This window comes from Orycteropus afer, unplaced genomic scaffold, assembly GCF_000298275.1.
Source record: "Orycteropus afer afer isolate SDZICR_OR568_19922 unplaced genomic scaffold, OryAfe1.0 scaffold00057, whole genome shotgun sequence".
Classification (NCBI taxonomy): Eukaryota; Metazoa; Chordata; class Mammalia; order Tubulidentata; family Orycteropodidae; genus Orycteropus; species Orycteropus afer.
Window position 1 is genome coordinate 5,900,811 of NW_006921644.1, and position 27,264 is coordinate 5,928,074.

Here is a 27,264-nt window from a genome sequence, read left to right on the forward strand (position 1 = left end):
ACGTGATGCCTGGGGTGTGGAGCTTGAGCAGTCTGCCTCTTAACCGCACCTTGTCATCTGAGCGAGCCCTGTGAGGCCTGTGGCCTTGCAGCAGCAGCAGAGGATGGCGGGAATGACGGGTATATGTCATCTTTACAGTAAGCTCAAGGGCTATGAAGGGTGAACGGCTGTCTGTGTGTGGGGTTTAACGCTGGGTGTGGTGTCCGGATGGCCAAGGGTACATTCTGGGTTCCGCTCATGCCTCAGGAGGGGCGCTCCCTGGTGCCAAGCACATGACAGAAATGCGGTCCCAGGAAGTTACATCCCAATCCAGCTGAAGAGGGTACTTCTCTCTCCTAACAGCTGCTGGTCCCCCTGCTTTGTGCCTCCAGGGCCAAGTCTCAGAAACTGAGCGTGAGTCTCCACAGTGGGGCATGAAGGGAAAGGGACTAGCGTTCATTAAGCTCCTGCTATATGGGAACTATCGTGGGCTCATCATGTCCATCTCCTCCTTGCTTCAGCCTTGTAAGGTTGGTCATGATCATGGCTCCCATTGTGCATGTGGGAAAGGTGAGGCTGAAACTGGAGCCCAAGGTCCCTCAGTGAGTAAGGCACTGAGGCAGGTGCTGTTCAGCCTTCGCAGCAGCTGAGGCTTTCTGGACGCAGGGCCTGAGCGGCAGCTAAGGAGATGAGCTGGCACATGTCTGTTCATGAATACCGCAGGTGCTGCCTCCAGAGAGTTTCGTTTCCATGGACACATCAGGGGGTGTGTCCCTGATGCCTGGCGCTCTGCGTGCCCAGGCATAGATGTGTCCCAGGAAAGGTAGATCATGCGTCAGGACCTGCTCTGGGCCCTCTGGGACTTGCATGCCAGCGTGGTCAAGAGAGAGGAGCGGTAACAGTGGTAGTCTGGGGAGCTACCTAGAAGAAGGGGCCATTTCACTGCTAGGAACCATGACCACTTAGTCTCCACCTCCTGTGTTCTCAATACATGTTTCAAGTGTGAGTCCTCAGTGTTTTTTTTCCCCCCTTTTCAGGGCACTGCCTACCCTCTAGGATGGGGAAATGCTGCATTTTCAAAGATAGCCAAGGTCACCCTCAATGAGAAGGCTGTCTTTGGTGGTACTCCACAGAGCTTTGCTTTCTGCCTTGTTCCGGTCAAAATTTTCTTTACCAGTGATTTACGGAACACGTCCAAGGCACTGCTTGTGAAATGGCTACCAGAGATGGTTAAGGTGGTAGACACTGAATTTCAAATTTCGGGAGACTTTGGCTAGAAAGATGATTTAACATTTACACGCTTGAACTGTACCCACTCAGATGTTAAAGACTGCTGGTGGGGTTGACGATCGAGCATGTGCGCAAGTGAGGAGCATGGCTTTTTAGCAGTCCTTATGAAGGCCTGGATATCTGTGCTGATGGTGGCATTTGGCTTGTTTGTGGTTCTTAAATTAATCAATGATTAAAAAAAAAAAAAAAAAAAATCCAAGGAAACCCACTTCAGGAGTGTCATGGAACTGACGAATGCCCGGCAGTTTGCTGGCCCTTTTCCTGCCTCTAACGTGCATGGAGACATTTGTTCTCTCATTAGAAGCATTGGCACTTTTTCACCTTTAATTGCCCCCCATTGATTCACGTATGCTGCCACCAGGTGGCAGTGATATCTCAGTGTGTGCAGTTAGATTCCTGTGGCACTATGCCACTCCAGTTCTGATGACAAAGAAACATGCTCCCTGTCCTATTACAATAACAAAGAAATGTGAAGTATTTTGGAAGTACTACTAGCTCACAAAATGAGCTGGAAGACCTGGGTTCAAATCTATTCAGTGGCTTCCTCGCCTTGGGGTCTGGATAGACTCTCAGCAAATGTTCATTTAATTCAAATGCAGTTATTTAGTACTTACTATGGCGAGGCATAGCTGGGTGCTTTCCTGTTCATTGTCATCTCACAAATGAAGAAACCAGGCCCCACAGAGTGTCCAGCAACTTGCCCATCATGGTAGAGTGAATTTGAATCCATGTCTGTGGGACTGGCCTGCCTCCTGCTTGATCAGGCTGTCCTTACTCTGAGCTCTGGCCTCCTCTGCTCAGTCAGGGGCTAACCATCTGCATCCTCTGATGCTGCCTCTCTTTTCTTCTCTATCAACAACCACCCATTTGGGGCCTTTTCTCCTTTCTTCTCTTAAAAATCTTTTATCTTCAACAGAAAAATCAATAGCACATCAAGAGTAAGGACATTTAAAAATCCCACAACCTGAGCTGAATTTTTGAATTTATTAAATGTTGTTATTGTCATTTTGCTTTCTACAGGACATACATTGCCATAATTGTAGCAGTAGTGCACGTGCATGGTACATACTTTCTGTAAAGAATGTTGCCTTGTCAGCAGGGTGTGGTTGCTTGTTTTCATTTATACCTAGCTGTGCTAGCACCTCTAGGTCATACCTTGAACAGAGGCAGTATCACCCCCAAGAAGGTGGAGATTGGTTTTCAGAAGGCTAAAACACAATAGCTTGTGGCCCTCCGAAGCTCCACCGTACCCAACGATATCTCATTCTGTAATATTTAATTTCATAGAGCAGAAGGTAAACATTTAAAAAGCTCCTTTGGTTGATAGCGATAATGAAAAAAGGTTGAGAAGTGCAGCTGTAGAATGTACTGCAAATCATTCCATGGACCAAGGCTATAAATAGAATACCTGTATTCTTCCTAATTTCCGGTCCACGCTGCCCGTGCCGCATCTCCGTGGCTGCAGCTCAGAATGTCAGGATGTGCCCTGCTCCCATTTGGGGAATATTGCTCAGGGCCAGGCACCATGCAAATGTGTTCTGTGTATTAGCTCATCCGATTGGATATAGGGTATGTTATTATCCTCATGTGCAGATAAGGACTTTTGAACTAAGAAAATATAACGCGCTGGCCCAAGTCCCAAGGTCACCAAGAAGGAGAGTGAGATTTGCCCACAGTATTCCAGCCTCTGGGCCCCTTCCTTGCCTCTCTGGGCAGCTCTTTGCTTTCTCTTGGCTCCCCTGCCCCACTGAGGTCAGAGGAGGCCTGGAGCCCTGCAGAAGTTGGGTTAGGGGCATCTGGCAAGGGTGGTGGGGTACAGCTGTTCTAGGTGCTCAGCGTTGGGCACCTCAGCCCTCCTAGGGCCCACTAGGGCAGAGCAAGCTGTCTTAAGGACTCCCAGGGGGTGGGGCTGACCCTGTTTGGTTTGAGTGGTTCGGCCCCTGAGGCCAATTCCTGGGGGTGTGGAAGCATAAACACTTGTATGAGTTAATGAGGCCTCTTTTCTGACTCAGGGATGCACCTGTTTGCTCATGTCCTGACCCTGGGAGGCCAGGCTCTGCCAAGACAGCCCTGCCTGTGTGCACAAGGCCGTGAGGGGACAGGCTTGCCTGTGTGCACAAGGCCACGTGGGGACAGGCCCGACTGTGCACACAAGGCCGCAAGGGGACAGGCCTGACTGTGTGCACAAGGCCGTGTGGGGACAGGCCTGCTTATATGTAAAAGCCATGAGGGAAAATAAGCTGAGCATGTGTTCAAGGCTGTGAGGGGACAGTTTGTATTTGCAAAGCTGTGAGAAGACTAGTCTTTCCTAGGCCCAGTGTGTACAGCTGTGAAGGACAACCTGTCTCAGTAGATGAGGTCTTGGGCAACAGGTACTTAGTAGCCAGCTGTGAGGTGACACACCCAGGTATGCAGGCCCTTAAGGCCGTGGTACACCTGCTTTGCATAGCTGGAGCGGTTGGGCCCGCCAACCCTACAAAAAAGAAAGGCATTTTCTTATCCAGAAGGACCTCTGGTGGCATTTGGCTGCTAACCAAAAGGTCAATGGTTCAAACCCACTAGCAGCTTCACAGGAGGAAGATGAGGCAGTCTGCTTCCATAAAGACTTACAGTCTTGGGGAGCCCTTGGGACAGTTCTGCTCTGACCTGTGGGCTCCTGTGAGTCGGAATGAACTCTGTGGCTCCTGGTTTGGGTTAGGTTTTGTCATCCGGAGAGGGTTCCTGATTTTTGCCCTGGGGAAAGCTGGCCCACTGAGAATAGCTGCAGGGCCGAGCCCACTGCTATGGTGGGGGCAGCTGGGCCATGTGTGAGATAAAAGAGACTAGGCTGTATTCTCGTCCCAGGGCTGCACGGAGCCAAGCAGCCAGGGTACATCCCAGCCCAGGTTTGCATCCTTTCTGGCTGCCTGCCCTGGCCAGCACTGTCCCCTCCTCCCTGAGCAGGGTTTCCCAGCTCCCTGGGGCAGCCACAGCTTCATGGCCACCGCTGCCCAGGACGCTGTCTCCCTTCTCATGCAGCAGGGGAGGGTGCTGGCAGTGGTGTAGAGAGGAGCGAGGGCTGTGCGTGCATGTTGCACGTGCCAGTGACCACATGAGCATGGTGGGTTTGGAGCGTGTTTGGGCCTTGGTAGCTCATTTGTGAAGTGGGGATAGAATGGTCCAGCTCACAGGGTGTGTGTGAAACAGGAGGAGGGACCCTGGTGGGGTGGCGGCTATCTGAGCACCTCACACACATTATTGGTGAGAGGGCCTGGCTCACCTCTCTCCACCTTGCGTGCAGTCCGTGTGTCCTCTGCATGGTAGGAAGTCCATCCGGAGGTGGGGACACACGCACACACACGCGCGTGCGCACACACACATACACACCAGCCTGCTCTCTGAACCTGTGAGCCTGTGCTTCTTAGTGGCACCCTCGGCGCCTCTCTGTTTTCTGACTTGCACGTCTGAGGGAGGGTCGGGGAGTTTTTGTCCCATGCGGCATTTCATGAAAGTTTTGCATTTTTCCCTGAGTCTCACAGACGTCACCAACGGATTATGTGCATTGGCCTTTGACTTGACCAGCCCCCGTTTCTCAGGGGTAAGAGCCAATGACCGCATCCCGGCCTTCATGTCAGACTCCTCCTGGAACCCGCCCCCACTCCTCAGGACATGACTTGCACATCCGCCCCCCATACACTGTGTCACTCGTGTCCCCCGGTTCCAACACCTCGGCCTTGTGTGCTGGGCTGGCCTTGATACAGAGCTGTCTCCTCACCGTGTTTTCCTCTGGGCAGCGCCGTCCTGCATGCCATCTGGCTGGACTCGCCCGCTCTGGCCCAGGACGCCCCTGTCTTCAGGCCCGTCTACCCACGTCCACGCTGCCTTCTCCCTGTCTCTGTCTCCCACTGCTCTCAGCCTTCCTGTGTTTGATGGTGAAAACGCCTTTAGGACCATTCCAAGCGCACGACTCATGCTGGTCTTAACCCCGTGATCGATCTCACCCTGGAAAATCCCCTTGCACTGTGTGTTCACGCGGACTTGGTGACAGCTGTAGCGGTGGTGCCGCTCTGGCGTAGTGTTCCAGCTGACACATGGCCACACGTTTCCAGGGTCTGCAAGAGGAGGGGTCTGCAGAGGGTGCAGCAGATGTTAGCAGAGCCCTGTGCTGTGGTCACACGGTGCATCGCCCCAGTTTCCAGTTACAGGCAATACAGCCGTGTCAGCATAGGGCTTGGAGAAAGTCGGTTGCTGTCACGTTGGCTGACTCAGCGACCCCCGTGTCAGAGGAGGACCGTGCCCCACAGTGTTTCCAGGGGTTGATTTCTCAGAAGTAGGTCACCAGGCTTTTCTTCTGAGGTGCCTCTGGGTGGACTCCAGCCTCCAGCCTTTCCTTCTGCAGCCATGTGCGTCGACCCTTGGCACCACCCAGGTGCCTGGAACACGTTAGTAGGCCACAGAGTGGGGCTTTTTTTTTTTTTTTTTTTGGTGCCTCTTGCTACATGCTACCAATTTTGTCTCAAAGGAATACTTTCCACAATCCTGAAGGGTGAGGGTCAGGGCCAGACTGCCTGGGTGCAGGTCTGCCCCCCACCAGCTGTGTGGGCCTTCTTTTCCTCCTGAATAAAATGGGGCTTATAATAAGCCCATGGGGTTCTCATGAGGATGAGCGGGCCTGCCACGTGATGAACATGCCGTGAGAGTTCGTCGTCTTGCTCCTCCTTTTTTAGCTGTGGGAAGCACATGTAGGGCATCAGCCAAGTCAGCTGTTTTTCCGTGTACATTTCAGTGTTGTTGCTGACATTTGCATGTTTGCACCCACCACTGTCTATTTCCAAATTACTCCCCCCATTAACAAACTCAGGCCCCCTGAGCTGTGACTCTTTGCTTTCCCAGCCATCCCACTCCCAGGTTATTAGTAATCACTGGTCAACTTTGGTTTATACGTTTCCTGGAAATGGGACTATACAATATTTGTCCTTTTGGTGACTGACTTATTTCACTCGGCATAATGTGTCCACAGTTCATCCATTTCTCTTCTTTACGGCTGAGTCGCTTCCATTGTATGTTTGCACTGCATTTTATTTTTCCACTCATCTGCTGATGGACCTTTGAGCTGTTTGTACCTTTCTCCTATTGTGAATAGTGTGGTAGTGAACACTGGTGTACAGATTTTACAATCCTTCTTTCAGTTCTTTTGGGTATATACCTGGAATGGGAATCCTTGCTTTTCTTTAGTGAACAGAGACCCTGCTTGCCTTTGTGTGGAAGGATCCTTGGAGGCAGGGCGCTAGAAGGGAGGTGCATGCGTGACACACGTACCACCGTCCCCAGTGAGCCCATGGCAGGTGTCGCTAATCAGTCACAGCACACTTTTCCCCTGAGGCAGAGTTCTTGTCAACGTAGCCACTGCCCATCCACTGGAGTTGCCAGAGGGAGTGCACACTTCCCCTACCCCGCCTGTTACAGGAGTCAAGATCCAGGCTGACCCAGTCCTGTGCCTCTTTGGGGCTTGCTCACGGGAGGCTCTGAGGAGCTTCCGGTCAACACCAGGGCCGGCTCTGTTCCACCTGGGATGGTTGTTGTTGTTGTTGTTATTTGCCGTCGAGTCGGCCCCAACTCATAGCGACCCCTCCTTGGGTTTCCGAGGCAGTATCACTACGGAAGTAGGATTGCCCAACCTTTCTTCCGAGGAGTGGCTGGTGGGTTTGAACCGCCAGCCTTCTGGTTAGCAGTCAAGTGCCTTAGGCACTATGCTACCAGAGTTCCCACCTGGGATGGTAACAAGTGCCAACTGCCTCACTCCCTGTGCAAGAGGTGAGACAGGGACATGCAGCGGAGGGCGGCAGGTAGCCTTTGTCCCGGAGGGCGGCAGGTAGCCTTTGTCCCGTCAGAGCCTGGCCACAAAGTCTGCTTTACTCAGGTTGAATAGTCAGGAATTCCATTCGGATTAATGCTGGCACTCAGTCAGAGAAAGCTTTGTGACCCCCTAGGAGGGGATCAAAGGACTCGGCTGAGACTGTGAAAGGAGGGGCTTTCCCCACGGGGTAGGGGTTCCCTCACACCCCAGGACTGCACAGCCTGGGACCGGGGCTGGGATCAGAGGGCAGAGTTACTCACAGAGCTGCATCTGGCTGGCTGCTGTTCCTGCTGTGGGCTCCAGCAGAGCCCAGGAGGGGCTGTTCCAGGCCCAGGCTGCGGCCCCTGGGGGCCACATCTCTGGCGCCTTCACCCACAGCATGCTCCCTTTGGTGGAGCTTCAGGGATTGGAACCAACCAAGTGGCAGAGGAACGGGCAGCCTTGGGAAGGAGAGTTCATGCTGTAATGGACTTTCTCTACAGAAAAACAGTCAAACCAAACCCACAGCCATCGAGTCAGTTCCAACTCGTAGCAACCCTCATTGGGTTTCTAAGGTGGTCAATCTTGACGGAAGTAGATTGCCCCGTCTTCATTCCACAGAGCAGCTGGTGGGTTTGAACCCCCACCGTTCTGGTTAGCAGTCAGATGCCTTAGGCACTGCACTAGGGGGAGAAAAATAATTATTAGGCACCTGGTAGCATAGTGGCTAAGACACTTGCCTGCTAACCAGACGGCTGGCGGTTCAAACCCACCAGCCACTCCTCGGAAGGAAGGTTGGGCAATCCTACTTCCGTAGTGATACTGCCTCGGAAACCCAAGGAGGGGTCGCTATGAGTTGGGTTTGACTCGACGGCACATAACAAGTGATGCCAGGAGCTCTGCTGGGGGCTTTCATGTATGTTATCTCATGCGGTCTTCTCAGAGTTGTGTTAGGCCCATCTTGAAGGAGAAGCGGAGAAGGGGAGGGTCTTGTCCAAGTACACACAGCCAGTCAGCCCCAGTGTGTGGGGACCCCATGCATTGGCGTCTTTGGAATCTGTGTCCGTGGTCCCCACCTCCCTCAAACGCTCTTTGAAATAGATAGGAGACACCTTTGTGTGTTTGATGTAGAAGCAGTTCACTGAAGGGTAATGCACTAGAGAGGAGTGTGCAAAGGAGAGGGAGCACCGAGCGCCAGGATCCCCGCCTGAGTGCTCCACATGGCCAGCACCCAGCTCAGGGAGCAGAGTCCTCCCGAGCCGGTCCAGTCACTGCCCACCCCTGCACCTAAACGTTGCTCTGACTTCTGGCAGAGTAGATCCGTTCAGCCTGTATTCGGACTTTATCCATGACAGTCTGGATGCAGTTAGAACTCTTTCGTGACTGGCTTCTCGGTCTTTACAATGATAAGATTCACCTGTGCTGGCATGTGCCAGGCGTCACTCATTCCCTTCACTGGATGGTGGTGTGTTGTATGAAGGTACTTAGTTAACCTGCTCATTCGGTTATGGAGACAGATTTCCGATTTGGGGCTGCTACAGGTAGAACCACTGTCAAATTGTAGTATATCCCTTTCAGTGTGTATGTGTCCACATTCCTGCTGAGCATATGCCTAGGAGTTAAACTGTTAGGTCATAGGATGGGAAGATGGTCACCTCTAGCCCACACTGCCAGTTTTTCAAAGTATCAAAAACCAAACTCACTGCGGTCAAGTCAAATCCGACTCATAGCGACCCCTCCTTGGGTTTCCGAGGGAGTATCTCTACGAAAGTAGATTGCCCAGCCTTCCTCCTGAGGAGTGACTGGTGCATTTAAACCACCAGCCTTCTGGTTAGCAGTCAAATGCCTCAGGCACTGTGCCACCAGAGTTTTACAAAATTGTATTACCACCAGCAGTGTGTAAAAGTCCTAACATACAAGCATTTAAAAATTGCTGTATATATATATTTTAATACTGAAAAGAACAAAGAGCAACGACAACCAAAAGAACCAACTGTCCGGGCTACCTCTGTTAACACTTTGCACAAAAACCAAACTCACCGCCATCAAGGAGACTGCCTCATCTTCCATGGAGCGACTGGTGGGTTTGAACTCCTGACCTCGGTTAGCAGCCAAATGTCTTTACCTACTATGCTACCAGAGCTCCTTTTTAAAAGTATAGAAAGGTTTAAAATAAAAGTGAGTCTCCCCCTCCTCCAAGTTCGCTTTGCCACAGGCTGTCACTGTTAGTGGTTTTAGGTAGACTTTCAGAAGGTGTTTATGAAAGTCCTTGTGTATTTCCTCCTTAAATGCCGTAGATCTCATACCTGCAGATCTGTCCCTTGCTCTTTTACCCTTTAATTATGTATTGTGGTGACCTTTCCTTAGTCTAGCACACGCAGGTCTGTGTCGTTCTCTTCAGTCTCAGTTCTGAGAAGCTCCGTACTGGACAAGACCTCAGATCATTCACACAGCACTCCGATTTTCCAGTTGGGGAAATTGAGTTCCTGGAAGAAGGGAAAGAAGGGGAAACGCATTTGTCATGTGCATGCTGGGGGCAGCGTGGGGTGCTGGTTACCTGACCCTCACCCCTGCGGACCCCTGTCACCATCCCCATTTGATGGATGGAGAGTCTGAAGCCCAGGGTTGGGGGATGGGGTGGAGTGATCCATTCAAGGCACCAAGCCAGCAAATGTCAGAGCTGGAGTTTGAAGCACGCCTCTCCCCTGCACCCTCCCGCCTCCTGGGGTATCCCCAGCCCTCAGCAGAGGGGCAGCCTTGGGTTCAGGGACATTTGGGACCCCACTCCCCCAGGGTGTGGGGAGAGTCGGTGCTGGGCCAGGAGCAGCTCATGCAGCCAGCACTCGAGCGGCCCAGAAGTGGCGTCTGCTGGTTTTCTTTCAGGCAGCGGAGTGGGGCCGGGCTCCAGTGTGTCATCCAGTGTGCTCTCTGATGAGGGCTGATGAGTCACCGCACCGTAAAAGGAAGGTTTTTCACGTAAACGGTTTGCGGGCGAACTTGTTTTCTACCCTTTAAGGAGAAGGTTTTTTTTTCTTCTTCCTTTCTCTCTCTTTAGAGTTATTTTATTTTTTAAAGATAAACTGGTGGTAACATCTTGGTTAGAAAGACATTTTGTCATTCAGGCTTGTGCACTCAGCCCCCTTCACAGCTGGGCGGGGTGGGGGTAGCAGAGCCCCCTGGGATGGGATGCTGATGGGCTCTGGGGGGACGAGCCAGGTGGTAGGGCTGGGCGGGAAGGTGGTGTGCGGAGTTCCTGTTTGCGTCTGAGGCTCCTCTTACCCGTTGGCTTGGAGACGAGGCCAAACAGAGACAGAAAAGAGCAATGCCTGTCCCCACAGAGAGATGAGGTCCTTGGCTCGTCCAGAGGCCATCTGAAAATCCCCAGTGGGGCAGCCGGCTCGACTCTCTGGACAGAAAGGTGTTTGAGAAAGAGGCTAATTGACCAGGAGAGGTTTCCAGAATGGTCGTTGCTGGTGTTCTGCTCCCAGGAGACCCCAGTACACTCTTAGAACCTTTAGACTATTTCAGAAACCCCTGAAATGGACAGACAGCTTTTTGAGAGACATGAAGCCGCCCCTGCTGGAGCCTGCTGACTTGTGGGCGATTTGTGCAGTTAGAATGTTGGGTGAGGTTGGGAAGCAGAAGTGGCCAGGCAGATGCTTAGACAAGACCCTTGAGCAAAGTGGGCTCAATTTTACTTCTGGGCTGAAACAGCTGTCCAAGAGCTTGGGGACTCTACTGTGCACAGCGGAGAGGTCAGGGGCCAACTCAACCTTGGCCAAACAGGGCACACTCAAGCAGAACCCCCCCCCGCCCACGCACACACACAATGCGTGTTGACTCTTGAGGCCTTTGTCAAAGTTTTCAGTGAATTTTCTGTCTAAGATGGCCCCTATCTTCTCCCAGACTTCCCAGCCTCAGTGGACCCAGGGACTTGGAATCAGTAACTCAGTGGTTCTCAAGAGTGTGGTCCCCTGGCCAGCAGTACCTACATGACCTGGAAACTGTTTGAGCTGCAAATCTTCTGGCCCCACCTCCCAGACTGTAACAATCTGTGCTAAAGCACCTTCTTTGTGATTTCAATACTCAGCAAAATCTGAGAACCACTGTGTAGGAGAGAGGAGAAAGGAGAGAGAGCAACAGACATTTACTGCATGCCACCCTGTGTAATTTTGTTCAGGCCACCAGTGTTCCTGGGTGGCGGGCATTAACGTCCCATTTTGCAGATGACAGAATGACACAGAAAGATTAACTTTCCCATGCCACCCAAGCCAAAACTCAAACACAGGTCTAAAGCTTTGTCATTTGGGCCTTGGTGCTGGGTCGTCACAGCTTGAAATCAAGAACAAAATGACTGTCCTTCATAAACGTGCCGTTCTGTGGTGGCTCGTGGCTCGCTGTGGTGCTGGAAGCTATGCCACTGGTATTTCAGAAGCCAGCAGGGTCACTGATGGCAGGCGGGCTTCAACAGAACTTCAGACTGAGACAGACAGGAAACAGAAACCTGGGGAGTGAAAACCCCATGGATCCCAGCAGAACCGGCTCCAAGTCACTTTCTTTAGGTACGTCAGTAGTCGCTAGAGGGTGGGGTAAAAGGGGGCAGCAAGGGTGAGGTGAGCCTTCGTGAGATGGGTTGGCACGGTGGCCATAATAACAGACTCATACGTGCTCGTGACGGTGAGGGTGACACAAGACCCGACGACACTTCATACTGTGTACGTAGGTCACCATGACAGAATAGACTCCACAGCAGCTGTCTGTTCATCATCCATCCTCCCTCCCTCCCTCTGTCCATCGCTTTAGGCTACCCTGCTAGTGTCCCTTCATCTGCTCTGGGAGCTTAAGACTCCACAGATGAAGACCATGGAAGTCACGCTCCTTGGATCCTTCCTGGACCTCCTCTTGAACAGTACTGTCTGAGCAGGCCTGTCTGAGGAGGACCCCACCCCAAGGAAGAACATGCTTCAGCCTCCTTCTGAAAGCCACCTCTCCCCCTTGGGTCCCCTTTCCTGGAAAGGCAGGAGCGTGCCTTGCCCTGTATTCAGGAGCACCGTCACTACCTGCCTTGAAACGCACAGTAGAGACCAACTGCAAATTAATGTATGAGGGACCAAAATCATTAAAAATCCAAGCCACTGTCCTTGAGTCAATTCTGACTCGTAGCAACCCTATAGGACATAACAGAACTGACCCGTGGAATTTCTGTAAATCTTTACAGGAGCAGACTGCTTCATCTTTCTCCCATGGAGCAGCTGGTGAGTTTGAACTGCCAACCTTTGGTTAGCAGCCGAATGCCTTAGTCACTGTACCACCCAAACTCCTGGCTTCTGCTCCAGGGTCCTCATAAATGAAGGCTTTTTGTAGGAGCCCGTGGCTGTGGCCCAGCGGAGGCAGCCTGATGGGCTAGAGGTTCCCAAACACGGAGATGACAGATTAGATGCCTTTGAAGTGCTGCACACATGAGATAAAGTTCTTAGTTAACTGAAGAGCGAGGCCCTGCTGAGACGCTACCGGCTTGAGGTTGAGCACGGAAACCCTTATTTGGGATTGGGATAGAGAGTGTTCCCTTTATCAAGCCTGAAGGAAACAGAGGCCTGTCTGTCCCTGGTGTCAGGGCAGGGGACTCGCGTGGGGCCCAGCCGCTCCCCCATGGCAGAGGAAGAGCCGCGTCGGGTACAGTCTGTGCATTTTAACGTTTATTTGGTGGGTTGTTAGGAATCAGGAGTGTTTTCTCAGCAAATGCCATCTCGCATTAATGATTGTTTTTGTAAGAGGTCGCGACTGCAGTGTTGGTGATCGGATTGGGTTCTGCTCAGGGCTCCCAGCACCATGTTGACACTGGAAAAGCCAGTCCCTTCTTAAACGGTCTCCTTTGAAAACAGAGTCTCATCCATGTCTCCAGTGTGAGAACTGTGTCACATTTAAAATTAAGGTGAGACAGGACAACAGTCTTTGCATATTTGAAAGCTGAGGACGGGTGGGCCATGTTCTTGGGGACTTGAAGGGAGGCAGGCAGTGTGTGGCTGGGGAAAATTTCTCTAGAATCCAGTGCCCTGGTCATGGTAGGTGGGCTGCCTGGCCAGGTGAGGAGCACTCTGTCCCTGGAGGTGGGGACTGCAACCGAGGCCACCATCACAAAGACTAGAGAGGGGATCTGGACACGGGGCTGCGGTGAGGCCGGAGAACTCCTGGCTGGCTCTTTTCAATTTTTGAAGTTTACACCCTGTCTCTGTGCTCACTGATGCTGAGGTGGCTTACAGAAGCTCTCAGAACAGGAAAATCTATACTAGTGGCTTTGGAGTGAGTTCAATGAGGTATCGTTGAGAGAAAAGCAAAATACAGAGACGTGTGTTTGATGGGGTGTCATTTTGGTAAAATGAAATGAGGACCAAACAAGCCTCTCTGTACGTTTGCATTTGATTATTTATGATGGTGGAGACAGATCGGACATGACATCTACCAGGATCAGCAAACTATCTGGCTTGTTTTTGCAAGTAAAGGGTGGTTTGGAGGAGGGCCGCGCCCATCCGCGCCACCCAGCCGAGTGGCTGTGACAAAGACCACATGGCCTGCAAAGCCTAAAATGTTTACCATCTGGTCCTTTACAGAGTTTTCCAGCCCCTGGTGTATACCATGGTGCCAGTGCGGATTCTAGGGGTGGGTCGGGGCAGAGGTGAGGCTATAAAAGAAAAAGAAGGGGAGGAAGGGAAAGAAAGAAAGAGGAGGGGAGGGGAGAGGAGAGGAGAGAAGGAAGGAAGGGGAGGGGAAGGAAGGAAGAGAGAGAGAGACAGAGAGAGGAAGAAAGATCCATCCTAATGTGTGTATGACGTAACTTTATGTCCAGTTACACGTTGACCGTGGTGGCGGTCATCAAGGTACAACCACAGCATGTTTGTCACTGGTTGCTGTCATAGCTGACATGGACCCCGACCAGTGACTCCTCTTGCAAGGACCCTAGGCCAGCCCTGTGCTGATGTCCCTGCCAGGATTCTGTGGAAGGTCTCCCTGCAGAATCCCTGGGTCCCCAGGTGGCTGCTTCTGACATCACTGATGATGCAGGTGCCCCGGTGTACAGTGCCCAACCAGGGGCTTATGCAATCGGCTCATGGGCTGGCCAGGGCAGTTGAAGGGGAGAGTGAACCCGAGCGTCTCTGTCCCCCACAGGAGTAAGGAGGAAATGGGACGTCAGGGCCACCCCTGTCCCCAGGAGAGGAAACCCAGCAAATTGCAAACCGAGGCAGGCTGGGTGAGACTGCTGAGAGGGGCCCCTGCGTGCTGACCCCTGCAAGTGGCCCTTGCAGCCCCTGCCCCCGGGGGCTTAGCTTCCCCTTTGTGCAGCAGAGTGTCTAGAAGGGCAGCAGGGACCTGGGGCGGTTCGGCTGCAGGAGGGCCCTGTGGCTGCTGCAAGCAGGCACCACAGACTGGGGGTGGGGCGAGTGTCACAACCACAGAAGTGTCGCCTCTCTTAGTTCTGGGGGCCGGAAGTCTGAAATTGAGGTGTCCTCAGAGCTGTGCTCCCTCCGAAGGCAGGTGCCTGGGGAGGCCTCCCTTCCAGTTTTCAGTGGCCTCAGGGGTTCTTTCTGTTCCCGGGGAAGCATGACTCCAGTCTGCCTTCCCACTTCCCGTGGCCGCCTTTCTGCTGTACTGCGTCTCTTCACGTGGCTTGCTTCTCAGGACGCCAGTCTTTGGCTTTAGGGCCCACCCTAATCCAGTATGGCCTCACTGTAACAATTACATCTGCCAAATCAGTTACAGGCAGACAGCGGGGAGGAGGGTCAGACTTTTTTTGGGAGGGGTGCAGTTCACCCCACACCACTGCTATATAACCTTGGTCCCAGTGCTGTCTCTCAGGGTGCCCCCTTCTCTGAAAGGTGAGGACCAAACAAGACTCCACTTCATGCAGAGCATTCAAGAGGGTTAGGGCCTCTCTACTCCGCTGCTTACAGATGCGGAACCCCGGCCCCCACCCCCAGGCTTCTGAGCCAGAATCTGCATTCCCCCACATGCACACACGCACGCACGCATGCACATAGGTGGTTCATGTAGGGAAAAGTGTGAGGAGTTGGAGAAGCCTGAAGGGTGGGCTCAGTGCCTGGCCCAGCAGGAGTGCCTGTAGCAGAATGCCCTTTCCTTCTGGCCACGGGGCTCCTTCCATGGGGCAGAAGTCCCAACCCCCAGGAGCCTGTACCCAGTGAGGAAATGGCTGCATAACATTTTGTAATCTGTCAGAAACCCTCAGTGTCATGACTGGGTACTAGGACTTGGTACTCAGAACGCAGCCTAGCACTCAGGCCAGTTCTTCCCCTCACCAGCCAGACACATGGTTACCCAGGCAACCAGCCGGCACCCTGGAGCCGGTGAGCAGGACGCTTTGCCCGAGTCCCTGCCGTTTCCTTGGGAGCGGTAATGACTCTGGGAGGCCATCTCCGGTGGGCGCTTCGGGTGTTGGTGCCCAGCCTCTCCCCCGTCTCAGACAAATCACCCGTCTTCCCCGGAGCGAGTGTTGCGGGCAGCTGTCAGCTGGGTGGCCAGGTGCAGCCAGGCAGCTTGCCCAGCTCCAGGACTTGTGTGGTTTACAGGAAGCATTAGTCCAGGCTTAGAAAGCCCCCAGGTTTGTCTCCTCAGGGTCGTCAGAGCGGCATGGTGGCTCCAGCTCTTGGGCGAGTTAGCCTCTCCCGGTCTCGGTTTCTTCATCTGCAAGGTGGAGGTGACCACACCACTCACCTCCCTGAGTGGTTGTGAGGATTCGAAGTTATTTTCTACGAAGTGCTTAGTACAGGGCCTGGCCTCTGGAGAGCCCTCGAGAAGTGACAACTATTATTCTCTTGTGTCCCTTGTCACAACCCATTATGCAGTGTAATTGTCCCTGGAACCTAGTAAGCACTGGATAAGCAGTAGCCGTAATTATTGTAATTAGTAGCTTCATCAGAGGGATTTGTGCCTCCAGCTAGACTGGAAAGTGGGGAGGGTCTGCGGTGGGCTCTTCCGCTCTCTGCCCCTCCGAAGAGCCAGTGCCCCACACACGAGTTGGGGGAAAGGGGGAACCAGACCCACTGCTGCCAAGTCCATTCCGACTCACGACTCCCGGCAGTGCTGCAGAACAGAGTAGAGCTGCCCCAAGGGTTTCCGAGGCTGTAATCTTTATTGAAACAAAGCCCAGCCAGAGCCACTGCTGTTGAGTCTGTTCTGAGCCACAGTGCCCCTCGAGGACAGAGTGCAACTGCCAACACCGTTTTCAAGGGTGTCATCTTTACTGAAGCAGGATGCTACATCCTTCTCCTGCAAAGTGGCTGTTAGGTTTGAACCACCAATCTTTTCAGTTAGAAGCCTTTAACCACGTAAGCGCTTTAACCACTGCACCATCAGAATAGTATTCCGAAAGCATCATGGGAAAAACAAAAAAAGAGTCTTTGGCAGATAATCACTGATGACTTCATCTGTCAGTTTTTCAACCAGTAGTCAGTAGCGTACTGGCTAGACTGATGTGCCCTGGTTGTTAGCTGCGATTGGGTCAGTTCTGACTCATGGCGACCCCATATGTTACGGATTGGAACCGAGCCCCATAGAGTTTTGTTGTCTGTAATCTCTGTAGAAGCAGATCACCAGGACTTGCTTCCGAGGAGCTGCTGGGCAGGCTCAAACTGCCAACCTTCAAGTCAGCAGCTGACTGTAAACCACTTGGGCCACCCCGGCCCCTTGAGGTCTCTTTGTTGTGTCATGGAGGCACTTTCATAAACACTGTACTGCCCTGTGGTACAGCTGAGGGGCTGGGCCAGGGTGAAGGGCATCAACTTATTAGCAAAAGGCAAACAGAACTCTTGAGCAGAAGTAATGAGACTGCTCACACATTGTGAAAAATATAACCAACGAGTGTGTAAAAATTACTGAACAGGAACCTCTAAACTGCTGTGCTCACCTTCACAGAAAACACATTTCTTTTTTTTTTTTTAAAGACCACAACAGCAGCAGTTACTCATTCTTCTAAATAAAGTGTTTTCCTAATAAAGTCCTTTGGACAAACTCGAAGGGAAGAAAAAAAAGCAATGTCAGATGTTCACTATTCAAGATCATTGAAAGGTGCAACAACCCAAATTCCATCAGTGAGTGGGTAAACAACACATGTGGTCTGTCTATACAATGGAATATTACTTGGCCATAAAAAGGAGCGAAGTACACCTCCTCTTCACTTACTGACTGTCACCTTATCTGACATTTAGCATTTATGGCAACAGTGAAAAAACCTACTATCCAGCTGTTTTGTGCATTAGTAGTGTGTGTCTGGCAGTAACCAACACCCGAGGTGCAATGCAGGAATGACTGGCTATGGTGGGTGAGATTACGTGTGCACTTGGCTGGCCCCTGATGCTCCGTGGTTTGGCAGTTATGCAGCGATGAAGTCACTTCCCGTTTGTGACCTGATGCGGTCATCTTCCATTTTCTCATAATGCAGTTTTCCCATGATGACCTAATCTTTGGACCCTAACCATATTGATAAATGAGGAGTGGGTGCCCTGATTCAGGCCTGGACCACATTGTTCTGAGTGAGTGAAACCAGACACAAAGGACCACATGTATGTTTTCATTTACAGGCATGTCCAGGACAGGCAAGTCCCTGGAGATAGAAAGTCGATTGGTGCTTGCCAGGGGCTGGGCGGAAAGAATGGGCAGTGACTGCTAGTGGGTCCAGGTTTCTTTTCTGAGGTCATGAAAAGATCTTGGATCTAGAGCAAGGTGGTGGTTGTACTACATTGTGAGTGTATTCATTGCCACTGAACAGTTCGTTTTTAAATGGTTAAAATGGCTAATTTTGTGCTATGTGAATTTTACCTCAATAAAAATTAAAAAGTAGAAGCAGCAGCAACAGCGACAGCCGTCATGTCCCTTCCAGGCTCTGGTTCTGGGACCTGGAGCCCCTGGGCAGGCCAGTGTGTTGGGCTCTCATGGAAGAAGTCCCCATGGTTCCTACAGGCACGCGGGGTTGGGGAGCATGGCTGTCCCTACCCAGCTAAGACACAGGAAGACCCCCAGTTGGAGAGGGAAGAAAAAAGGGGGGGGGGAATGCTCAGTCTCGTCCCAGAATGTTGCTGTCCCTAAAGGCCTGATCTATAACAGAAACATCAGAACGCACATTTATAGATTCCTTCAGAATACAGCTTTTTGGGGTATCGGCTTCTAGTTCAGTATTTTAAACCCGTTTTCTTTAGATTCGTGAACACCCTCGGATTATCCTGGTGCCGAGGCCGTGCACCTGCACTGGGGGGGTGCACGCTGTTGGGAGAGCCCGTCTCCTCTTGGGAATCATGGCCAAAGCCCAGGGATTGATTTTGTGACACAGACGGTGTGGGATAGTTGGCATTAGGAGTGAGACTCAGGGCTGTGTTTGGCCCTTGAGGTCCCTGTGTGTGTCCAGGTCTTAGGTCGATGATCCAGACTTGGGGCTACAAGAATGGTTTTGGGGTGACACACGTGGGCCAATCGCAAGGCCCAGGTGGATCTGAAGGCAAAGTGATGGTGTTTGGGGCCACAAGGATTTAAGGGAAGCCATTCTGGAGGACTAAAGAGAAGACTGAAAGTGCCTTTGTAGTGTCCAGGGCCCCCAGAACCACACTGGCTTGGCAGAGATGGCAAATTACATGGTGCACGTTAACAGACATGGGTCTTAAAGGAATCAGGGTGGTCCAAGGGCCCTGTCTAGCAGTCAGGGAAGCCAGACAAGTTAACTAGCAGTCAGCCTTCCTGGGTGTGTCAGATATTGGGGTAGGGGGCGGTGGACTCAGGCATGGAGAGGGGGTTTGCATGGAGAGGGGGTTCCCACGGAAGGGTCAGCCTTTTATGGCCAGAGTCTGCCTCCTTATACTGAACACAGTGTCATACACATGTTGGCTCTCAGCACAGAAGTATGGACTGACAGACAGCAAGAGACAGACAAACATGTTTCAGTCCTCTGAGGGCAAGTGGCAGAGGGACCCCAAAACTTTGGGACTGCACTGCCCACGGAAACTTTCTGCAGTGTTGGTGTCAAGTCAGAACCAAGTCTGCACTTCGAGAGGGAGAGGCGTGTTCAGAAAGGAAGGCTGTGGCCAGGGGAAAGGGACCGTTGCAGTGGGCGGGTGGGTGTGCTGCGCTGAAGTGAGCTCTCTGACTGTGAAGCAAGCATCTCCAGAGCCGGGCTAGAGGGCCTTGGTAACGACGAGAGTAGACAGGGCTAGAGAGAGCCAGGTGTGGGGGAGCGAGAGGGAAGGGGGCAGCATCCCGCAGGAGGCGTCCCAGTGACCCCTGCCTGTTTTCAGGAGGACCCTTAAGGAGGGACAGTATTCTGATTCATGCTGAGAAGAGGTCCAAATTCAAGGGTTTGGGGGAGGAAGAGAAACTTAACCCAAGTTTGGTTAACAAGCATTTTGTTGCCGTTGATCAGTGGGGACAAGCAGTTCAGCTCGGCGTTTCTGAAGCCACGAGTAGAGGATGTGGGTCTGCTTTGTTGTAGGTAACCAGGGGTGCCTGAGTCTTACCTAAGTGACAGGAGACCTGGGAAGGGCAGTGCTTTGCAATAACCAGTTTTCCAGAACACAGAGGGGTGGGGGAATTCCTAGCTTCACTCCTGGGACACAGGGTCCGGGTGGAGTTCACCCTTGTCAGTGGAGATGTCTGGTCTGCTGACGGATGTGGTGGCTGTTAACCGTGTGTGGCTCTGCAGCCTTGAGCTGTGGCTGGCGGGACCGAGGCATTGAATTTTGGGTTGTGCTCAAGTTTGGTGCATTTAAATGTAAGCAGCACACGTGGCCGGGGCTTCTGCACTGGGCAGCGCAGCTTTAGGACCTCGTGGGCAGAGGTGTGAGAAGTCAGCCCAGTCCCCGTCTGCTTTGTCTCTGCGGGGCCTCCAGCACTCTGCTCCTCGACTCCTGCCTCCCGCCGAGCAGCCTGTGCCTGGAAGACAGGTCGTGGGGAGCATGCGTGCTTGAGTGAGTGTGGGAGCCTCAGAGGCTGCGGCAGGCATCAGCGGGAGGCGTCTTTCCAGCACGTTCTGAGTCACGCCTCCCCTGGCAAGGAGCATACTCTGGGCGACAGCTTGTTTCCTGAGGAGAAGCGAGCGGCTCTGCTTTCCCACTTTCCCAGGCCTGAGAACCCGGCGTCTGGCTGCCTCTGCTGAGGGAGCAGTTACCAGAGCGATGGCGGGTGTTGCCCAGGTAACGTCCCTTCCCTGACACGCAGAGAGGGCGAGGACTGCCGTGGAGTGACTGGCTCTCCCACACGGGCAGCAGGCGCCTCTTGCTGTGGCTCTAGGCTTTGGCAGCTGTTGGGGTTTAGTCACAGATGGTGGGAGCCCTCCTAAGTCCTGCCCGCTCTGGACCACTCACCCCTGGACTTGGTAGGTGATATAATACTTAGAGCTGCTGTTTAGCCAGGAAACGCTAAATGTGTATATGTGGTCTCATGGAACAGTCATAGCATACTCAGATAGCAATTATTCTTACCCCACTTCACAGATGAGGACACTGAGGCACAGGCAACAGACTGTGAGCGCCATGTGCTTGGGATTCTGTACTTAACACAACGCCTGGCGCATAACAGTGGTTAGTTCTCAGTAATCTTTGTTGGGTGGATGGATGGATGGACGGACCGATGGCCAGAGGGATGTTTGGACAGATGGAAAGATGAGTAGACAGATACACAGACAAATGGGTGCAGGATGGATGGGTGGGTGATTGGATGGACAGACGGAGGGATGAATAGAGAGATGGGTAGACAGATGGACAGATGAAGGAGAGCTTGGATTTGAATGGAAATTGAATGGAAACCTGTGCTCTTAACCACTGAAGCCGTAATCCTTTGATGGCGTCTCCTGCCTCCTAGGTTGGGGATTAAAAAAAAAAAAAAAAAAAAAACTTAATCTAGGCACAATTTATATGCCATAGAAGTTACCCATTGTAAGTATACAATTAAGCTATTTTGATAACTTTTGTAAAGTGGTGCAGCCTCACCAGTCTTGCTTTTAGGACAGTTCCAAGGCCCCAGGAGGTCCCCTGTGTGTAGTCCGTCCTTGTTGCAACCCCCAGCGCCAGGCGATGACTGTCCCACTGTTTGTCTCTGTCACCTTGCCTCTCCTAGACATTTTATGTGAAAGGAACCCTGTAATGTGTGATCTTCGGCAGCTGGTTTCTCCCACGTAGCAGAAGTGTCTGTGAGGTTCATCCATAGGGTAGCACATATGAGTAGGTCTTTCCCTTTTACTGCTGAATGGTCTTCCCTTCTGTGGATGGACCACTTTTTTTTTTAATCCATTCATCAGTTAGTGGACATTTGGGTTGTTGCTGCCTTGGGGCTGTTAGGAGTAATACGGCTGTGGACATTCACATGCATGTCTTTGTATAGACACGTATGTATATATCTTCATTTCTTCTGTGTTGATTCCCAGGAGCAGAAATTTGTGTTTAACTTTTTAAGAACCTGCCAACTGCTTTTCAGAGTGACTGTACCATTTTCCATTCCCACCTGCAATGCACAAGGGTTCCTCACCAATAGTTAGTATTGTCTTTGCAATTACAGTTATCCAAGTGGGTGGGAAGTAGTATCTTGAAGGTTTGATATGCATTTCCCTGGTGAGTAATGAAGGCGCTCTGGTGGCATAGTGGTTAAGGCATTTGGCTGCTAACTGAAAGGTCAGTGATTCAAACCCACCAGCTACTCCGTGGAGGAAAGATGAGGCTGTCCGCTTCCATAAAGACTTGCAGCCTTGGAAGCCCAGTGGAGGTTGCTGTGAGTCAGAATTGATTTGGTGGCAGTGCGTTTGGTTTGGTTTGGTTTTGCTTTTGGTGGCCGATGATGTTGAACCTCTTTTTGTGTGCTTACATCTTGGGTTGGGATTTGACCTTTTAAAGCAGGGATCAGGTCAGCACACTTTCTCTGTAAAGGGCTAGATAAAAGATATTTTGGGCTTAATGGGACACATTCAGTGTCTTGTCACATATTCTTGTTTGTTTTCACACCCCTTTAAAAAGCAGAAAGCACTTCTTGGCACCATCATACAAAAACAGTGTTGGGAAGATTTGACCCACATCACATGCTGTAGTTTGTCAACCCCTGTTTCAAGCCAGAGCCTCTCTTTGAACGTCTGACAGTCACCAGGCCTCTGTCTACTCCTGCCTCAAGGAATCCCTTGGCCTGAGGGGACCATCCTGGACAGCCAGCAGACCATCCACTCCCCTTGGTGGGCTAGGGTTGGCTGGAAGGTCATGCTGTGAAGCTGGGAGCCGGGCTGCTGGGAGCCTGGCACTCAGGATTCTGGAGGCGTCCTTGTTCCCGTCCCACCATGATTCATCGCCTGATGAGCACAGGGGGCTTCCTGGGATGAAGCACACTAGTGTGTCATGAGGAGGAGTAACTGGGCCCCTGTTGGTCCTAGACACGCCTTCCTCTTCTCTAGGCTGCCCTGTTGCCAGGCTCAGTGCCTCCTCTAGGAGCCAGGGATGTGCTCACACCCTGTCGTCCTAATGTGGCAGCCCAGGGACCGGCTCGCTCCCTGTCGTCCTAATGTGGCAGCCCAGGCTTCCTGATCCTCCCCACAGCTCTCCCCCTTCTCATCACTAGCCTCTGGGTCTCAGAGCCTTGCCCTATACCACCAAGCCTTCTTGCCTCCTTCTTCACCTTATGGCTTGAAGTACCTACCCTTCTCTCCATCCCCACCTCTCCTCCCAACTCCACTGGCCCTGACTGATGAGATACAGTGAGCACTTTGGAGTTGACCAGAGCCAGTTTTGAATCCTGAATTGCCCCTCTTTGGCTGCCTGCCTTGGGGTCAGTCACTTACCCTCAGTAGGCGTTGGTGTTCTTGTGTGTCAGCAGAGGACAGTCACACACCCATGGCTGCAGCTGCAGGGAAGCCTTCTACACCGAGACTGCTCACCATCGACCCTGTAGCTCTGCTGAGGGCGTGTCTCTTCTGGCAGTGGGATCACTCTGGCCTGGACCTGGGGCAGGCCAGAATTACTGAAGGGTTTGTGCCCAGGAAAAGCCTCCACCGGTCGCAGACAGGCGACCTGGGCTAGGGGTTCCTGGCAGGATTGAGCCCCACTTGCCCGCAGTGGACAGCATGCCTGCTGGCTTCGTCCCAGTGCTTGAGGATGTCCCATTTATCGACCACCTTCTCTTCCCTGGCTCACTTTCCCCCACTGATGTTTCCTACCGTCACCTCCCAAATAAACCATCTGTACTTGGCTTCTTGTCTGGTCTGCTTCTGGGCAGAACATAGCCTGTGACAAGCCCCAGCTCAGAGTTACTATGAGGATTACATGCCTGTTGGATGCACAGCATGGTGCTTATTGAAAGTTTGCCGTTACAACAACTGGGGCCTTCTGCTTTTGAATGTAGCCTTTTAAGTAGGGGCTTGGACACCCACAGGGGAGCTGTTTCCATCCGCCTCCTAATAAGGCTGAGTGTATCTAGTGGGTCCTGAGGCTGGTTCCCTTATGAGGGGGACTGTATTTGAGGCCGTACCGCAGTACTCAGCTGGGCCCCATTTTAACTCTGTGTTCCCAGGGATGCCAGTCTGTGGAGGGCAGGGCACCAACCCAAAACGTTTGTTGTCTTTTGCCAGGTTTAGCTGAGGGTTGGCTGGGACAGTGTCCACCAGGCGCTAGTGCTGGTTATCTCTGGGCTGTGCGATTCTCGAGGACTTGTTTGCGCCCATGTTGGCGCTCATCATTGTGGCTTATGTCTTTTATAATGGGCCTGCATTGGTCTCGCAACAATCACAAAGTCACTGTTCTTTCAAACGGAACTAGCTTGCAGCTGATCAGAAGAGAGGGCACTTAGAGCCCAGCCCAGACTCGAATCTAGAATCTGCTGTGGGAAGATACGGGGATGGATCGCTGTGGGTTTCTTAATAGATGGTGGACTTTTGTGCCCATTTCATGGTCATTTAAAAATTAAACAATTCTCTGAGTGTGGATGAAAACCACAGTCCTGGGGAGTCAAAGAGGCATTCATCCTCCGGGGTGGGGTTGGCTCACTTCTGGACACTCTGTGTTGTGTGGCTAAGACACACACTCCAGCTATGGCATCGGGCAGGGAGGCTTCAGCTGACATCTGCTAGGAAGAAAGCTGGTGATATGCTTCCAAGGAGCCCCTGTGACTGGGTGTCTCACATCACTGAAGTCGTGGATGGCGGTACACTGTGGAGGAGCCCCCATGACTGGGTGCCTCGTGTCTTTGAAGTCATGGATGGCGGTACGCTACGGAGGAGCCCTGTGACTGGATGCCTCACGTCACTGAAGTCATGGATGGCGGTACGCTACGGAGGAGCCCCGTGACTGGTGCCTCACGTCACTGAAGTCGTGGATGGCGGTACGCTACGGAGGAGCCCCCAAGACTGGGTGCCTCACGTCATTGAAGTCATGGATGGCAGTACACTATCGAGGAGCCCCCGTGACTGGGTGTCTCAACGTCACTGAAGTCATGGATGGCGGTACACTATCGAGGAGCCCTCGTGACTGGGTGCCTCACATCACTGAAGTCGTGGATGGCGGTACGCTACGGAGGAGCCCCCAAGACTGGGTACCTCACGTCATTGAAGTCATGGATGGCGGTACACTATCAGGAGCCCCCGTGACTGGGTGCCTCAACGTCACTGAAGTCATGGATGGCGGTACACTATCGAGGAGCCCTCGTGACTGGGTGCCTCACATCACTGAAGTCGTGGAGTTCAGCGAATGCCTCTCAACACCCCCACTGCCACCCACAGCATGTTTACCCCTCACTGAACACCCACCTGCGTGAACTGCTGTGCATTTCCTCCAGTCCTTATAGGATCAAAAATGATCAACTAGTAAATGTTTCTGGTCTTTGTCCCCTCCTCTAGCTGATGAAAAGTTGGATGGTTTTCCTAAACAGCTTGTTTACAGGTTGTTTCTTCTGCCCTTTGGGTCCCTGAAAACTTTGTCTCCTTGATGCAGAATTGGTGAACGGGCAGAGAGCAGTGCGATCGGCTTAGGTGGGTGATGGTAAAAGGGATGGAGAGAAGAAGAAAAGAAGAAGGGGCTCCTACGCTGGTTTACATGAGAAAGATCTAAGACAAGAAGGAGAAAATGTTTTAGACGCCTTTGATGTATGTTAATTGTGTGGGGATGGTGGTTGTCGTGGGCATGATCCATATGTAAAAGTCTCCAAAACAGTTTGGGGTGTGGGGAAAAAATGGAGCGGTAAGAAATGGGATACCGTTTATGTTGTTGTGGGTTGTAAATTTGATCCCCTTTACAGTAGTTTTTCAAAAGGAAATAAGTTAAGGATTAGAATTTCTCCTTTGGTATTTTGTTTTTTAACGTAATTCCTTGCAGAGTGGACCACATGGGTCCCAGGTTTATAAGGGTCACAGACTGAAAGAAGCTACAAGCTATTTTTGTGCTGTATTTATAGAAGAAGAAAGTAAGGCTCATTTGGTGAAAGTCTTCACAGGAAGAACCTGGTCTGTCTGACTCCATAGCCTGCTTTCCACACCAGCACAATGCCTCACGCTCCAGCGCGGTGCTTCGCTGAGCCCAGTCAGCTATTCAGTTCCTCAGGGTCTCGTTTCTGTTGTTAGTTGCCATCAAATAGTCTCCAGTTCCTGGCGACCTTGGGCACAGCAGAATGAAATGTGGCCCCGTCCTGCCCCAGGGTCGCCATTACTGGTCTCCTGGAGCCACCGTGGTGGCCCCTGAGTGTCTGAGTGGCCTGGGGCTCATCTTCCTGCGTCATAGAGGATAGTTTTCGGCTGTGATCCACACAGTTCTCATTGACTAATGTTCACAAGTGGATTGCCAGGCCTTTCTACACCCCCCTTGTTTTAATCTGCTCAGGCCTGTCCACCGTGGGTGACCCTGCTGGTATTTGAAGTACTGTAGCATGGCTTCCAGCATCATAGCATCAATGTCAACGACTTCCCCAAACAATGCTTTTTTAAAAAACAAAACAAAACAAAAAACCCTAGGAGTTTGTTTTCTCACTGTTCTGGAGTCTAAAAGTCCAAGTTGGGGTTTGGGCCACGTTGATGCCGTCTATGAGCCTATGTCTGTTTTCTGATATCTCTCAGCACTCTTTGGTGTTCCTTTGTCCAAACGCTTCTTTTTGGGCATTGGTCCCAAGACCACATTTTATAACTCTTAATTCAGAAACTAGCGTCAGGGATATCCAGGTGGCCTTTGAACTTCTCTTTGAGCCTTAGGGGCCGGTGGGGGACCCTCACCCTCTCCTTCTTCTTGCCCTCATTCAGAATTTGGCTCAGAGATTGTGACATGCTACCCCAGATGGCTGCTGGCTCAGTGACACTAAAATTCCCCAAGGGCAGAGCACTTAATGAAGTGAGGTTAGAAGAGGCTCCCAGGCTGGCCGGGAAGTGCCGGGCGGGAGGGAGTGTGTGGCTGGGACCTCTGCCTTCCGCCTTCCAAGGGCTCTGTTTCCATGATGTCAGAGAGGCGGAACTAACTTCGAGTCAGATCCAGGCAGCACCCTGGCCCCAACCTCTCTAGCTTTGGACACACAGGCACTGGAGCGGAGGTGAGGATACTAGCCCCTTCGTCACTGGGTGGATGCTGAGGGCTGCATCGCGTTTCCCGGGGGCCTTTCTGAGCTTGGTCCCCACCCGGCCACGTCATGTGTCTTAGCAAGATCAGGATGAGCGGAAGCAGTGCCTTCCACTGAAGGAAAGTCACTTTGTGGACCTGTAGATGTTTCCACTGTTGAGCACTCAGAGAATGGAAGTTTGGCAGAGGATGTGATCTGAAGGAAAAGTGTCGCGATTCCTTTTTTAAATCTTTGGAAATCGTGGAAAGTACTCCTCCTGGGCTGCGGAGGCCCAGCGGCAGCAGGCGTGCCCCGGGGCTCTGGGCAAGTCTTCCTGGTGGTGCCATGACCCGATGGGCAGGGAGCGCGCTTCTCCCACCCCCAGGACTCCTGGCTCCATAATCATCTCGTGTCTTCCACCCTCGGCATATCAGTAACATGTTCCTGTCTCCTTGTCTCTCCCGTCCAGAAAAAGATTTACAAATACAAGAAAGTCCTGAGCAACCCAAGCCGCTGGGAAGTCGTCTTGAAAGAGATCCGTACTCTGGTGGACATGGCCCTGACATCCCCTCTGCAGGACGACTCCATCAACCAAGCCCCACTGGAAATCGTCTCCAAACTGCTCTCAGAGGTAACACTCAGCCCTC

General features: G+C 52.1%; 1 protein-coding gene across 1 annotated transcript in view; it reads left to right on the forward strand.

Moving 5' to 3' along the window:
* LOC103195540 (c-Maf inducing protein) overlaps positions 1–27,264 on the forward strand; it is a 232,672-nt gene that overhangs the window by 154,017 nt on the left and 51,391 nt on the right. The window contains exon 4 of the mRNA XM_007939123.2: positions 27,087–27,248. Within this exon, the coding sequence (XP_007937314.1) occupies positions 27,087–27,248 (162 nt within the window). The remainder of the gene's footprint in view (positions 1–27,086; positions 27,249–27,264) is intronic.